This window comes from Rhineura floridana, chromosome 4, assembly GCF_030035675.1.
Source record: "Rhineura floridana isolate rRhiFlo1 chromosome 4, rRhiFlo1.hap2, whole genome shotgun sequence".
NCBI lineage: Eukaryota > Metazoa > Chordata > Lepidosauria > Squamata > Rhineuridae > Rhineura > Rhineura floridana.
The window spans coordinates 75,723,219-75,737,969 of record NC_084483.1 but is presented as its reverse complement, the minus strand read 5'-3'; the positions used below and the strand labels follow the sequence as shown (position 1 = coordinate 75,737,969).

At 41.8% G+C, this 14,751-nt stretch overlaps 1 protein-coding gene across 5 annotated transcripts in view; it reads right to left on the bottom strand.

Moving 5' to 3' along the window:
* The window catches only part of FHL5 (four and a half LIM domains 5), a 51,355-nt gene that overhangs the window by 17,316 nt on the left and 19,288 nt on the right, over positions 1-14,751 (bottom strand). For all 5 annotated transcript variants that reach the window (XM_061623381.1, XM_061623382.1, XM_061623380.1 and 2 more), the window contains one exon: positions 2,171-2,345. In XM_061623381.1, coding sequence (XP_061479365.1) covers positions 2,171-2,345 — 175 coding nt within the window. The remainder of the gene's footprint in view (positions 1-2,170; positions 2,346-14,751) is intronic.

Below are 14,751 nucleotides of genomic sequence, written 5' to 3'. Positions count from 1 at the left end.
GGAAGATAGGTAAAATCAGCAACATTTTGCAACTATCATGAGCAGTTTTCTAAATCCAGCATAAATAAAGTAATATAATACTTAATGGCATATATTTTTAATGGTTTGAGCTCCACAAATGCAAGGACATTAATAAATTGGAACTTTCCAGTATCACCTGTTCGAGGAATTGAAAGGACATTGTTTGAAATTACAGCACTGGGAAGCCTTACGCAGAGAGGAGGAGGGCAGTTCATGTAAATTCTCTTTTGTATATGTGATAATTGAATATAGGGAAAGCATAATGAAAACAATGAGATCCTAATCGGCTCTAAGTCCTGGAGGCATAATACTCATATAGTCTGTTCTTGAGTGAATTAAGCACCTTTTCAAGACTCTTGCATCTTAAACTGGGAAGAGTCAATACTGCCTGATTGCATTTTAGCTTCACGGCAGGTCCACAAATTATTTCATTACCGTACTATACCTGCACACCAGTAAACAGTTTTTACCAAGCCTATTATCCTCCATTTTATTTAATGATTATAAATAGAAGAAAATTGCCATAGATATGCTATGTTCTGAAATAAACCTCTGCTGTGAAATAAGCAGCCAGAGTTTGTTTCCAAATCTCTGTATCAAGGCCAAACTAGAAATGATTCAGGAAACAAGATCTCCCTACATTTTTAATGCTGCTGTGGGGCCTCTGGAATTTACTGGAGATGCAGAACAGGGTAGATGGATGTGTTAGACCTTGCTATCTACACTATTGCCCTAATCTAATCGTTTTGGGAAAGAACAATGTGGCCCTGTTAATTGCATCTGAGTAGACAGTCTCAATTAAAAGAAAAGAGATACTTATCAATATTGGTGCTCCATATTTTAAACCACAGTTAATGCAATTCAGCTGTCAAATGCCACTGTTAAATCAACTGATTGCCACATCAGTCTTCCAATTTATTCAGAAGCAATCACATAGGGCACTACTATGGAAAAATAGTTAGCCTTCCTTTTTCTTTATTGAAGATCCCACTGGAGTAGTACAACAGAAAGTGGTCAACGTACTGAAAAACATTTTCCATTTTGAAAAAATAAATTAAGAAAAAAATTGTTCAAAACGATGGGGATCTGCATTGTGGAGGCTGTCAGTGGTGACCAGCTATACACAGGGACTAGCTAGTAGATCTTCATAATACTGTTGTGAGTTTGGGGGTTGGAATGGATGATTCCGGTGGGTCCCCTCCCAGCCTCTGATTTGGAATCCTGTGCCTTGGGGTGAGGGGCTGGCTCTGCTGGAGTTTCTTTGTTAAGCTAATAGCGTGGCCAGGTTGTTAACGGGTCTATTAGGTGCCCAGCAACTGGTGAACGGGCCCGGAAGATTCTTTTGTCATTGAAACTCTTCAGGAGAGCCTCCCCCCTTCCTGGCGGCTAGCAGAGGTTTGTGCTTTGAGTGTGTAGAGAGTGTCTAGAGCAGGCTTTCCAAACTAGTGGGCCACCAGATGTTGTTGGACCACAATTCCCATCTTTCCTGACCATTGGCAATGCTGACTGAGGCTGATGGGAGTTGTGGTCCAACAACATCTGGTGGCCCACTAGTTGGGAAAGGCTGGTCTAGAGAAAGGCTGGCAACTGGAGGCAGGCAGAGAGGCTCTCTCTCTGCACCATGGTTTTAGGATGCCTCCTGTTGCCGATGAGAAAGCTGGCTATTGGACTGCTGATGCCTTGAACCCTTCCATCCTAAGCTCAGGTTGGTATGCGTGTAAATAAATAAACCATATTTCATAAAGACACCACAGTCTCCACTGAATTTCTTCCCAAAGAAAACAAACCCTGGATGAGCGCAGGGACCCCTGAAATCTCACCGCTCAGAGATTGGGGAGGTGCGCAACAATACTTACCTAATTGCATTCCTAATAGCTGTTAAAAACAATGACATAAAATGCCAAAAGGTGAAATGGCAATAGGTGGAGTTGGTTGGACAGTAAATTGGAAATTCCCCACAACTGTGTAAGGAATGTGCAACATCTGTGCAATGAACCATTCATATGAAAAAATTGCTGGGTTAAAAGAAGAGAGATTCACCGTAATCATACTTTTGCCTGTTGAGCTCCACTAGTCAATTGTTCAAAGTTAATTAAAAGCACCATGCAACCCTATTTATTTAGTTAGCAAAAACTCCTTGTTATCTTACCAGGCATAATAGTTCTCTTGCAGTGGAAGCACTTTGAAGAATACTCATTAGAATAACACTCTGTACACAGCAGGAGCTCATCTTTGGCAGCAAAAGGCTTTTCAACCAAAGAGTGATTGCACTTGGCACACTTGAAGCACGCTTCATGCCAGTGGCAGTCTTTATAAGCAAGATCCTTTGAGAGATAATAAATACATGTTAATAAAAAGCATTCACTTCCTTTAAAAAAATCCAGTTGGATAAAATCAAATTGGAAGGCACTATGAGCCATTGAGTTCAGAATAATTGTCAAAAAAACCTCCCGCATCATTCTGTAGTTTGGCCATGTCAGAGACTGGATTTTTTGTTTGTTTTTTGTTTTGCTTTTTCTTCCTTATGTTGTACTGGAGAAGACTGTACATTTACAGGAACCCACAAAAGGATACAAGTTCTGTATTCTTGGTTCTTTTTCCTACTCTAGAACTAATTTCTAATGAATCCCTGAATGGAATACCTTCCCTAGACAGGCCTGCCTAGCGCAGACATTACTTTTTTTTTTACACTAGGCCAGGACTTTCCTCTACTCCCAGACATTTGGTTGTTAATTTTCTCTCCTGCCGCTTGATGTTTGTTGCTTTAATAGTGATCATACTGATGTACTTGGGAAATTGTGTGTGTGTGTGAGAATTGTTGGGACTTAGTGTATGATAACTTTTCATCACAGACTGGTACTTGCAATTTTTGTATTTTACTTTTTTATAGATCTTTGTGGTACAAGGCAACAAATAAAGAAATAAATAATAATAACTGGTGATAGATACCTTTGTTTGACAAGATTAGGATAAAACCTGCCTTACCAGATAGCAAAGTATACTCAATTTATGTTTGGCCCGAGTTAAGGCTGTGTAAAGATCTGAGTAGTTAGAAACTGCAGAAGCAAAGGCCCTTAACCTGCTGATCTCACTCTTTTTCCTTCAGACCTTTCCTTCAAATAACTGGCATATGCAATAACCTGCCCCCCCACAAAAATATTGCTAGCATCCCACTCCAGAGCACAAGATGATGGAGACCTCATCATAAAGCCAAAAATACTCCTGAAAGTCCTCTGCTGTTTGGGTTACAAAATGTTTATCATTCAATCAAAAGATGTTCAGGTGCCAGGCTTGTAACATTGGTCTAATTATAAGACTTTCAAGCGAAACCATAGCATGGTCTGAAATAGCTATTGAACCTGTAGTACTAGTATAGCACTCTATGTTACCTCACATACTTAGAAACCATCGGTGAAGATAACACATATCAGAAAGAATAAAATGCAAACATGCAAGCAAAAAGCTCAAAAAGAAAAAGAAACCCATGACATAGGCCAGTGGTTCCCAACCTGGGGGCCGGGACCCCCAGGGGGGCCACGAAGTAATCCAGAGGGGGCCGTGAACAGTAAAGAAATGAATTATTTATTATTATTTTTAAAAAAGTCTTCACTCCTACACTGTATGCTTCCACTGGCGCTGCAGATGACACCTCTCCCTTGCTCCAAACGAGAGGGGAGGCCTTTTGCTGAAGCTCCAGAGCGTCTTTCAGGCGCACTAAGGGCAGGCATCTGCCTATAAAATACATGGCAGATGCCAAAGGAGGCTGAGGGTGGAGCTACCAGGAAGAGGGGATTACTATCATTGATTCCCGTCTCCTTGCACTGCCGCTACTGGCAACACCCTTACTTAGAATGAGAGGAGAGGGCTTTTTGTGAAGCAAAAAGAAGCAAGGCTGCAAAGAAAGGCTGCTTTCCCCCTTCCTTCCTTCCTGGCAGCCAGCCTGCCTCCCTGGGGGGAGGGGATCACAAAAAATGTTCAGCTTATAAAGGGGGTCCTGTGCTCATAAAGGTTGGGAACCACTGAGATAGGCTATACCCCCCAGAAACTGTGGTAAGGAAGAGAAATAAAGAAAAGCGAGTCCTATTGGGCACTGTTTGAACTTAAGTTCTTCTCCACTATGAGGGGACAGCAACTGCTTTACATACAGAAGGTCCCGGGTTCAATTCTCAGCACTTCCAGGTAAGGGTGGGAATTCCCCCCATTGGAAACCTTGGAGTGCGGCTGCTGGCAAGTGTAGAGCCCATGGGGAAGCACTTCCAGGGCCTCCTCTTCTGGGCAACCCTCTAGGGGCCATGTGCTAATGGGACGGGGCAGAGGCAAAAGTGGTTGGAGCAATCAATGTAAATTTTACCTGCACCCCTCTCTGTTTTCCATCCTGCAGCAAGCAAGTGGCATGACCAGAGCTGAAAGATAATTCCAGCCAGGCAAAAACACTCAAGGGTGTGACTGGGAAGGGGGTGTGGGCCTAGGGCAAGGGTGGGGAAGCCAAATGTAGGACTCCAGGCCTCTCTGTTTGGCCTTCAGAAATCTCCCCAGGCCACACCCCTCACTGGCCCTTACCACAAGTGCTTTTGCCTAGCATCTCTGACTTGTTAGGATGGATGACAGAGAGGGTGTGTTAAGTTTCTGTAGAAATTAGCCTACTGTACAACATTTGCATTCATTGCTCCCCCGCTTTTGCATCTTGTCTCACTCACCACGGCTATGTGGCCTTCAGAAGGTTGCCCAGAAGGGAGCAGGCCCCTCAAGCTGAAAAAATGGGGCCCCACCCCAGGAAGAATCCCAAGGGGCCAGATAAGCCTGGAGGGCCATATTTGGCCCCCAGACTTGAGGATCCCTATCCTTGGTGGACATAGTACCGAGTTAGATGGTCCAATGGTCTGAGTATAAGGCAGCTTCCTCTATGCGCCTCTGTTCACACAGGGAGATCAGCATCTCTATCTCTGGGCAAACAATAAAATCTATAGATGTCTCTAATCCAAGAGGCATTTAAAAAATGAAATGAAGAGTGGGTGGAAAGGGAAGAAAACTAGGCATCACAAACAAAGGGGTGGACAATAGGGTTTTCACCTGGAGACTCCAGTTTTAGGGGGTCCTCTCCAGGTCTCTGGGTGAGTCACTTTAATCTCCAGACTCTTCGCTTTCATTTTTTTTTAAATTAAGTTTCTAGGTGGTCTGGTTCAAAAGATATAAACCAAAATGTCAGACCCCCTGCCACAACTTCCATTAGTACCGGCTGCTCTAATCCCTGCCCTTTCAGTTTTTTAGCCAATAAGTGAAGTCAGAGTTGTGATTTACAATAGCAATACCTAAACCCCATTTCAAGTTCTGAGAACTGTTTCCTTTTCCTGCTTGTCTCACATCAGGAATTCAGTAAATACAGTAGGGTCCTGCTTTTTGGCGCCCCGCTTTTCGGCGTTCCGCTAATACAGTGGCACCAGCGGGGCAATCATCTGTAGCGCAGGGAGCTCCAGCCACCGTCCTCCACCTGATAGCGATCAGCTGTAGTGCAGGGGCACGCTACAGCTGATCACTGTCAGCGGTAGCGCGGTGGCTGGAGCTCCCCGCACTACAGATGATCAGCTGGAATGCGTGATCAGCTGATCGCTGTCAGCTGGAGTGCGGCGGCTGTAATACAGTAGGGCCCCACTTTCCGGTGGTTTTCGCTTTTTGGCGGGGGCCTGGAACGTAACCTGCCATATGAGTGGGGCCCTACTGTATATAGCTTTCAGCAGCATAAATAGTACTTTCTCTGTACAGGATTGGGACTTGCTTCTAAGTAAACATGCATAGGATTGCAGTACAACAGAAGATCACAGCAGGATCTTGGTAGGCATAAAAGTATACATGCAGGGTTTTTTAATTACTTGCAAAAATGGCATATCATACTTTTTATCTTTCAAATAATTTTTGAACAGAAGTGTTAAAAAGTGTACCTGCTGCAGTGTTATACTTTTCTAATTAAAAACTCAAACAAGTTTAAATTTTACTGGACTATTGAAGAGCCCAGTTTATTTGTCTTATTATCATCCTGTTTTGAAAACCTTCCCAATATTTTTTTTTCTGGGAGTAAAGCTGCAATGCTAATTCCACATACCTGGGCATTAACCCCATTGAATTCAGTAGGACTTACTTTAGAGTAGACATGGTTAGGTTTGTGCTGAAACTCAATGGGACTTTTGAGTGAACATAGAAAAGGATTGTGTTGTAAATCTTTCTCTTCCCCTCCAATCTTTTTTTTTTAAAGCAGGGCTTACTTAGGTGTCACTGCTTTTATTTGGCAGGAAACTAATACTTATTTTTTTAAAAAAATGTTCTCCAATGACCAACTGGTAGACTATTATATGGGGTGTATGTATATGCAATATTTCCGACAACCCTGTGAGGTAGAGTTGGAAACCAAGGCAGCTCACAAAAACAAATAAAGCCATTTAAAAACAGATAAAAAACACAACAACTTCTACATGCCTGGGTAGACTTGCCTAAACAAAAAACAAAAACACCACTCTGACATGCACATGCAACTGGTGCATGCTTAAATACATCCAGGTGCCACCTCTAGCATCACCACATCAGCATGCTGTGTGCACATGCCTACTATCACTCAAGATGGCGGCAGGGGCATCAACATGCTGTGCAGTGATGGAAGAGGTGGCACAACTGGGTGTATTTAGCATGCATACAGATGGGGCAGGGCCCTGCTTCAGTCTGATGCCCCAGGGCTAGGGTTGCCAGGTCCACCATCCACCATAATAGGCTACTACAATCCCTCAACGGCAGCCCAAGACATCTTACTAGTTCTAGACTCCACCACCCTCCAAACATCCCATGAAAGTATGACGTTCTGCTGGAAGCAAAGCATACCTGGCCACATTCATTTGACCGTTTGACTGATGGCTGCCATGGACTGATATTGAAAGATAGCTTGGGACGTAACACATTCTTGGACTAACTCAGGAAATGCATTTGTATGACATATAGTCTGGCAGGCTGTTTCCAGCTTGCAAGGAAATATTCTCCTTGCTTTAAATGCTGCCCTGTATAATAGCGTCATATGTTGCCCTAAGATTTCAGGGGCAGGCCCTAGTGATGTCATGGAGGTGGGCCCTAGTTATGTCATAGGACCATGCCCTAGTGATATTATTAAGCATGATACATTAAGCATCAACCACAGCTGCTTGAAGCAAACAAACAAACTCAAACAAAAAAATGTCTCTGATTGGAAATTAAGATAGAAATCTTAGCTAAATGAGGGTGTTTCTAGGTCTAGCTGAAGTGACAGGATCATTCCTTCCCACCCACTTAGACAGCTTGGATAAGGAACACTTAATCTAGCCTACTTGCTTCTGGCAAGAAGTGTTTAAGTGCCCTCAGGCCAGGCCAGCCACCAGAAAGCCATTGTGAGAAGAAGGAGCCTAATGTTGTGGAGATGTTAGATGGAAGCACTCAGGAGTAAAGATGGATGCCCCTGAAGGCTGCAATTCTAAACACACTTATTTAGGGACTAAGACCCAGAACTCAACAGGGCTTGTTTCTGAATAAATATTGGTAAGGCTTGACTAGGGATCCTCTGTAATGATATCCATATCAAAGCAGGGTTGACAACCCCCTGCCTGTAATCCCCTGCCTGCCTTTTAACATGACTGCCAAAACTTCTTTACAGACTTGACCCTCCACTGCAGAGAGTGGTTTGAGAAATGAATAAGAGTTAAGAAGATTCTTTACTCTTCCCTGCCTACTCTGTGAGCTGCTATAAACTCACTTTGACAGCCAACCCAATTCCAGTGAGTAATAAGTGACAGAAAGACTACACACATGGTTAGGTCTACCTTCACAGCACTAGATTTGGAACAGCAGCAATTGAAGCCATACTTCCCAGCATGTGAGTTCTTTTACCACTATTGGTCAAGAACAAACCATCACACAAATAACAAGGTGCATCTTAGTGGCTTTAAGGGGGTTGAGCTGACCACATGAAACCACTGTTGTTGCTTCTATGGATGTAAGGGAGTAAGGTCAGAGGTAAATGAAATGCAAATAGAAAAAGAAAAACAAAAGTGACAGATTTCCTAAATGCAATACCATAGCAAACACAAGATTCATATAAGTAAGAAAGAAAACTCAGCATCCCACAACCAGTCAGCGTTCCTAACTAAAACTAAAAAAAACCTGGCAGCCAGTCAGCCAAGGTCACAGAAATCCCCACACAGCACAATCTGACCCAGGGGCTGCAGTTAGTGCAGAATGCTGTGGCACGATTGCTGACATGAGTGAAATCCTATCAGCACATAACACCTCTGCTCTGAAATCTGATTTGCTATCAGGCCAAGTTCAAGATGTGTTTTCCATGTTACAGGCGCCACATAGTACTTGTTCTGCTCTTGTAAGAAATTGATCCTTTAGTGTGGCAGTACCTATGCTTTGGAACTCCCTGACTATTTACATTAGGCAGGCACCTTCATTGTACTCTTTTCAGCACCTGCTAAAAACATTTTTGTTTAGGCATGTAGAAGCTATTGTGTTTTTTATTTTTTAACTCATTGTTGATTTTATTATTTTGAATGTTTTTAAATACCTGTCTTTAACTGTTTTTGCCAATAATTTTATTGTTTTAGTTCCTTCTATAAACTGCTTTGAGATTTTTTATCTTGGGTCTCTTTCCACTTTTAGGAACAAAGGAATCTGCCTTATACTGACTAAGGCCATTTCGTACCGTCTAGTTCAGTACTAATCACATGGACTAGCATTGGCTCTCCAGGATTCCAGGCAATAGTCTTTTCCAGAAATTGAATTTTTGACCTTTGCATGCAAAGCATATGCCCTGCCACTGAGCTACAACCCTTCCCCTGTTTAAAAAGGTATCTTTTAAAACTGTTATTTTCAATTCGCTAATGAATGCACATCATACCTAGTGCAGATCCACACCATTCATTTAAAGCACATTCAACACTCATTTGAAGCACATGAAACACACCACAGAATCATGGGAATTGTAGTTTGTTAAGGGTGGTGGGAACTATAAATGTGAGAGGGAAACTACACTTCTCAGGATTCTTTAGGGGAAGCCATGTGCTTTAAATAAAGAAATATTTATATAAGCATGACTGTCAAAGATGTTTATTATTTACACAACCTGTAAAGATATTTGTAGTGCAATCCTGTTTGTTTACTCAGAAGCAAGTCCCAAAGCATTCAATGGGGCTTACTCAAACAGGGAAGTGTGCACAGAACTGCAATCTCAAGTGATAAGAAACTTCACTCACCCATCCCAAAATTCAGAATCATGCCACTCTAAGCTGTTTTGCAACTGTTTATACTTGTTTTTATGGTTATTAGATTTTAAAGGAATTTATATCTTATTGTGAGCTGCCTTGGTTTCCACTCACCAACCCTATCTCACTGGGTTTTTGGGAAGACTCCATATCACACACACACACTGGAGATGTAAAAATACATACACCCCATATAATAGTTTATTGTCAAAACCAGTTGGTCATTGCAGAACATTTTAAAAAAATTAAATCAGTATTAGTTTCCTACATAATAACAGCAGTGATACCTATGTAAGCCCTGCCTAACTGCTTTAAAAAATAGGATTGGAGGGGGAAAGATTTACAATACAAAGGCAATTCTTTGCTATGTTCTTTTAAAAGTCCCATTAATCTACAGCACAGTTCTAACCATGTCTACTCAAAAGCAAGTCCTATTGAATTCAGTGGGGTTTACTCTGGGTATGTGGGATTAGCATTGCAGCTTTATTCCCAGAAAAGCGAGTATTGGATTAAAGCTTCATATTAGAAAGGTTTTCAAAACCCTGCCCTCTTCAACAGCCCAGGAAAACTTAAACTTTTTTGACTTCTGCACACAAGAGAGAAAAAGACAAAAAGCTATATACTTACTCAATTTATGAAACAACAGTTGTCAGGCCTTGCAATGTGGTCTTGGTATTGCCTTGAGGTGAACACTTATTGGCTACAAACCTGAAAGGACGGGGTTAGAACAGCCAGCTATGAGTTTATTTAACAGACATGGGGGGGTGACATTTTGGTGTATATCTTGAGAACCAGATCACCTAGAAAATTATTATTTTTTAAAAGAAAGCTGAGAGTCCGGAGATTAAAGTGACTTACCTGGAGAGCTGGAGAGGATCCCAAAAATCAGGAGTCTCTGGGCAAAAAACAGACATCTGGAAACCCTAGACCCAATACTGGTGGGGATTATTGAGTGGGAGCTCCATCCTCCCAGCTCCAGCTGCAAGGGCCTCTGGCTAACTGCAGGGGTCCTTGGCCAGTGCCTGACCAGGCTTCCCATTGGCCCTGGGCCTGACAGTTTGTAACTCTGAATGGCAGTATGGGGGTGTGGTGGGCTTATTCTATATCCAACACATAGTGTGCAGCGAGTTCTAACAGTTCTTACAATATAACCATTATAAATGCTGTTGAGTTTTCCTGTTCTCCTCCCTCATGCATCCCAAACAATGCACAGGTTATATTTGCATGACCAGCCTTAAGGATAGGGTTGTCTGATTGCAGATCTTTCAGTAATCTTTGCAGTCTTCTATATTAGGTTATTTTGGGTGTCTACTGCCCCAATTCACTGCAGGATCTAATCTGTGAGATCTAGAAATGTGACACAGATGCTTTAATTTCAGCCACACTTGTCAAAATCTTTTGAAGGAGCTCCATAATCGCCTCTGGAGTGCATATTGAGAGCATAGACCCTGCCACCAGGGTGGTTCATGTGTTGTGTGATGATCCTGCCTCCTTACCGGTCTTGTGCAGCAATGCTACAAGTCAAGCAGTGGAAGAGGGGAGAGAAATCTCCACATCTCATGCTGAACCCAGTCGTTGCAGTGGACCAAACAACAATTTAAGGGGAGGGGGAGAGAGAGAGAGAGAGAGTAAAAAGTAGAACCAAAACATGAAAGACATGTTTCAAGTGTGAGGTTTCAACTCTGGACATGAAATGGCTCCCTCTTAGGGCACGATCCTAGCCAGAGTATGCAAAACTGTTTCCTCTCAGTGTACAATCTTAGTCAGAAGTGACCATTGGATGACTTTAAAATTCAGTGCAATGAAAAAGCACAAAGTTCAGCCACAGGAAATGCAAAGCTGGAATTGAAGGAGCAAACAGGCAGCCACCTCTGTTTACATGCCCGACTGCTTAGTTTTAATGAAAATTCTGCCTGAGTTTTGAGGAAAAAAGATGAAACCCAAAGAAGTGAAGTTTTGTATACTTTTGATTACACCCGTCCTTTCCAACTAAGATGTCGTTTCTGTGATGAGTGAGGAGGCATTAGGAGATAAGCAACAAAATTAAGTTGTCGGCGAATAAAATATTTTAATCCAAACACATCTCTTTTTTTTGAAATATCTTGCTTGTGGAAACAGTGTTATTACATGAAAATGATAAATGTAATTTACTTTCTGGTGAAACTCCTTTTGAATCTCAGCAGTTACAGTGGAGACTGTCTGTAGTACAGACCAAGGGGAAGTCATTTTTCACTGGTTATTTGTCAGTGGAATATATTTTAAGGTTTCCCTTGATCTTATCAGTTGAATTAAACCCAGGCTAGAAAAGAAAACCAGCAGTGTAATCTCTTTGGAATGAACTGTTAAAACAATACAACTTACTGCTTTTTCATTATCAGATATTAAAGAAGCAAAGATATAGTGAGGTTAATGCAACAGTTTTTTATATATATATATATGGTTGCTGAATTCAGATGATGGATGGAACCCATCCCACTGGGTCTGTGAGGAGTCTGCAAACTATTAAAAGCCTCCATATCTCTGCAGAAGCTTAATGTCACAGGTTATACGCTTGCTTTTTTTTGTGCCCTCCAATTTCTGTATCTACTACCTACAGATTTTAACTTGGGGAGTGGGAGTTGTTAACAAAGACTATACAACAAAAAATCTGGTGAATATATATCAGTAATTCAGCCCCTATTTTGTTGATAAAGATATTCCTCAGTCATCTCATCATTCACCCCTTCTCTGTCCTAGTGAGAATGAATTCTAGTGCTGTATCTTGGGCAGTGGTGACGCTGAGTCACCAGCTGCAGGAATTACTGCAGGCAGCCCTCCAAACAAAATCTACTTCATTCGCTACTTCACGTGTATTCTGGAAAAGAGACAATAATTAATTGTTTATCATAGTAGATTCATGTGTGAGTTGAATTATATATTTTAAAAGCCTGTGGATGATTTTACATAAATGATGGCCCCTTCTTCTCCTAACTTTCAACACAGCAAGCATGATCCAATGGACCTTGCTAAGAAGGAGCGAGAAGTTATTATTATTATTATAAATTTATTTATACCCTGCCTTTTGGCCAAAGGCCCTCAAGGCAGCTTACAAAGAAAAATAAACACAAGTATAAAAATACATCAATGAAAGCAATACAATTTACAAAAATTTAACTAAATAACTAATAACATTATAAAGAAAAAAAATGGCCAGGAAAATAACTCAGAATAAATTACATACATCCACTGTTGCCCTGCTTTGGGACTGAGACAGGTACAGGTTTCCCCGGGCATGACATCTTCAGGAGAAATAGGCCCCGTCCAGGTTCTTTGACACCAGAAGCACAGAGCAAAGGACGGAGAGTCTGCGGGCTAGGGCAGGGTGCGCCCATCTTCTCACGCAGGGGCGAAGGAAGCGAGGTGTCCTCCCCATGTGTTTAGTCATTGGGGGTGCTGGCAGGGTGGAGCTGGTCCAGGCTGCCAATGCTGCAGCTGCGGTTATCAAGGAAGCAGGCCTGAGGCCAGGCTCCTAGCCCTAACCCCCTCCTTGAAACTGCATGACGAACAGTAGCAATTTTGTTTTTTAAAAAATCTTGTTTCCCCAAATTAATCATTCTACCCCTGCAAGGCCACAACAGATATGTAGAAAAGGTCCTTTTCTACCAGGCCCAGGAGCAGCAGGGAGCCCAGACTCTTGGCTTTCATTTTTTTTTGAAAAAGTAAGTTTCTAAGGCTGAGAATCTGTTCAGTCAAGCTGCACAACTTTTTTAGCTGCTCCTGTCTTTTTAATATTATTTTAATGTTTAAAAGTTTTTAAATGATTATATGATTATGGTTTTTGAACTATTTGTAACTGTTGTAAAATGCCTTGTGAGGGCAGGATAAAAATCTGTTAAATGTGTCTTAAATCAAGACTGTAAATTCAAAATAACTGTACATATTGGCAATATATATACTTAAGCAGCAGTTCTTGCCAATAGATTGCCAGGAGGTTTGGGTGGGTGGTGTAATGGGCCCTGTATAGGCTTAAAATATGTTTATAATGCTGCAATAGCTTATATAGCCTGCTTTTTTCATAGTATGTATATTGCAAAAGAGCAAAAAAGTTCTCAGAAAGGGTTTCTCTGCCCCCTCCCCCCCGTAAATCAGTAAATTCTTTACAGAAGGTCTGTAGTGAAGTACAGAAAGATAAGGTGTCTGGGAAGGCAGCCAATGCTTTGTTATCTTTGTAAATAGCAGCTGCCGGTATGCTATTTATGGTGTTCCATTATTTGGGTGAGTCAGAGAGAAATGAAGCTATCAGAAGCACCAGAGAGGCACACCTGGTTAAGTTAACTAGTTGTTGACAGCTAGTCACACTTGCTGTCTCTGGCAGATGACACAGAGAGATGGCATGCCAGGTAGCACAGCTGATAAGACCATGAGAACACATCCTCTCCTTTGATAAGAAAGTGTATAAAAAGCCAAATCATTTAGCAATCAGGGCCAATCTCCAGCTGGAGTAGGCTTAAGGCTGCAGGAATATTATGCTATCCATGTCATCTGATGGGTAAGATGTATTTCCACATATTTTGTACCTTTGGCTCTATAACAAGACTTTGAATTTAACTCAGTCCTTTCCTCTATTGTAACCTGACTAAGTAAGTTGTGCCTTCAAGGCCTTATACTTTGATGTTAAATGAATGAATGATTTGTATTCTCATTTTCTGTTTTTGCTATGATGGCCAAAGCCACTTAGAATGCATTTTAATTGTTGTAGTGTGCAAAATATAATAAATAGCATATATTATAAGACTATTCTGCTGTCTGAAGTCTGACTCCCAATTAGAAAATTTCTGGTACCTCCCTAGACCCAAGAAATCTTGCGTGGGTTCGCTATCTAAAATCCACCTACTGTTTGATGACTGCTGTTGGATACCTGAGCTTAGGTGAACTAATGTTCAATAGGTAAGGACACTGAATAGACACAGATAACTGGAGAAAGCAAGAACCCTCAACCCTTTGTATTCCCAAGAAAGAGGGCTGGCCTTGTCTGTATCAGTGGGAATGCAGGGAGCTCAATCTACATACAGCATACCGGGCCCAAGAAATCCTGTTGGCAACCCTGTACCCCTTATCAGCATTTAATGACTTTGCCCATTCTGTAAAAACCCTGGAACTCTCTTTCTGATGGATCTGTAAACAGTGGCTGCATACACAGCATACATTTAAAGCATATGACTTCCCCCAAAGAATCCTGGGAACTGTAGTTTAAAGGTGCTGGGAATTGTAACTCCGTGGGAGATAAACTGCAGTTCCCAGGATTCTCTGGGAAAGCCATGTGCTTTAAAAGTATGGTGTGTGGGGTACACAACCAGTAGTCCTATTCAGGCATTCGGAATGCTGGAGGACCCATGCATGAAGGACCAAATTGTGTAAACAGAAGGTGCCCAGGTGTATATGCCACTCCCTGCAGGTGTTGTCCTGCCTGTTCTCACAT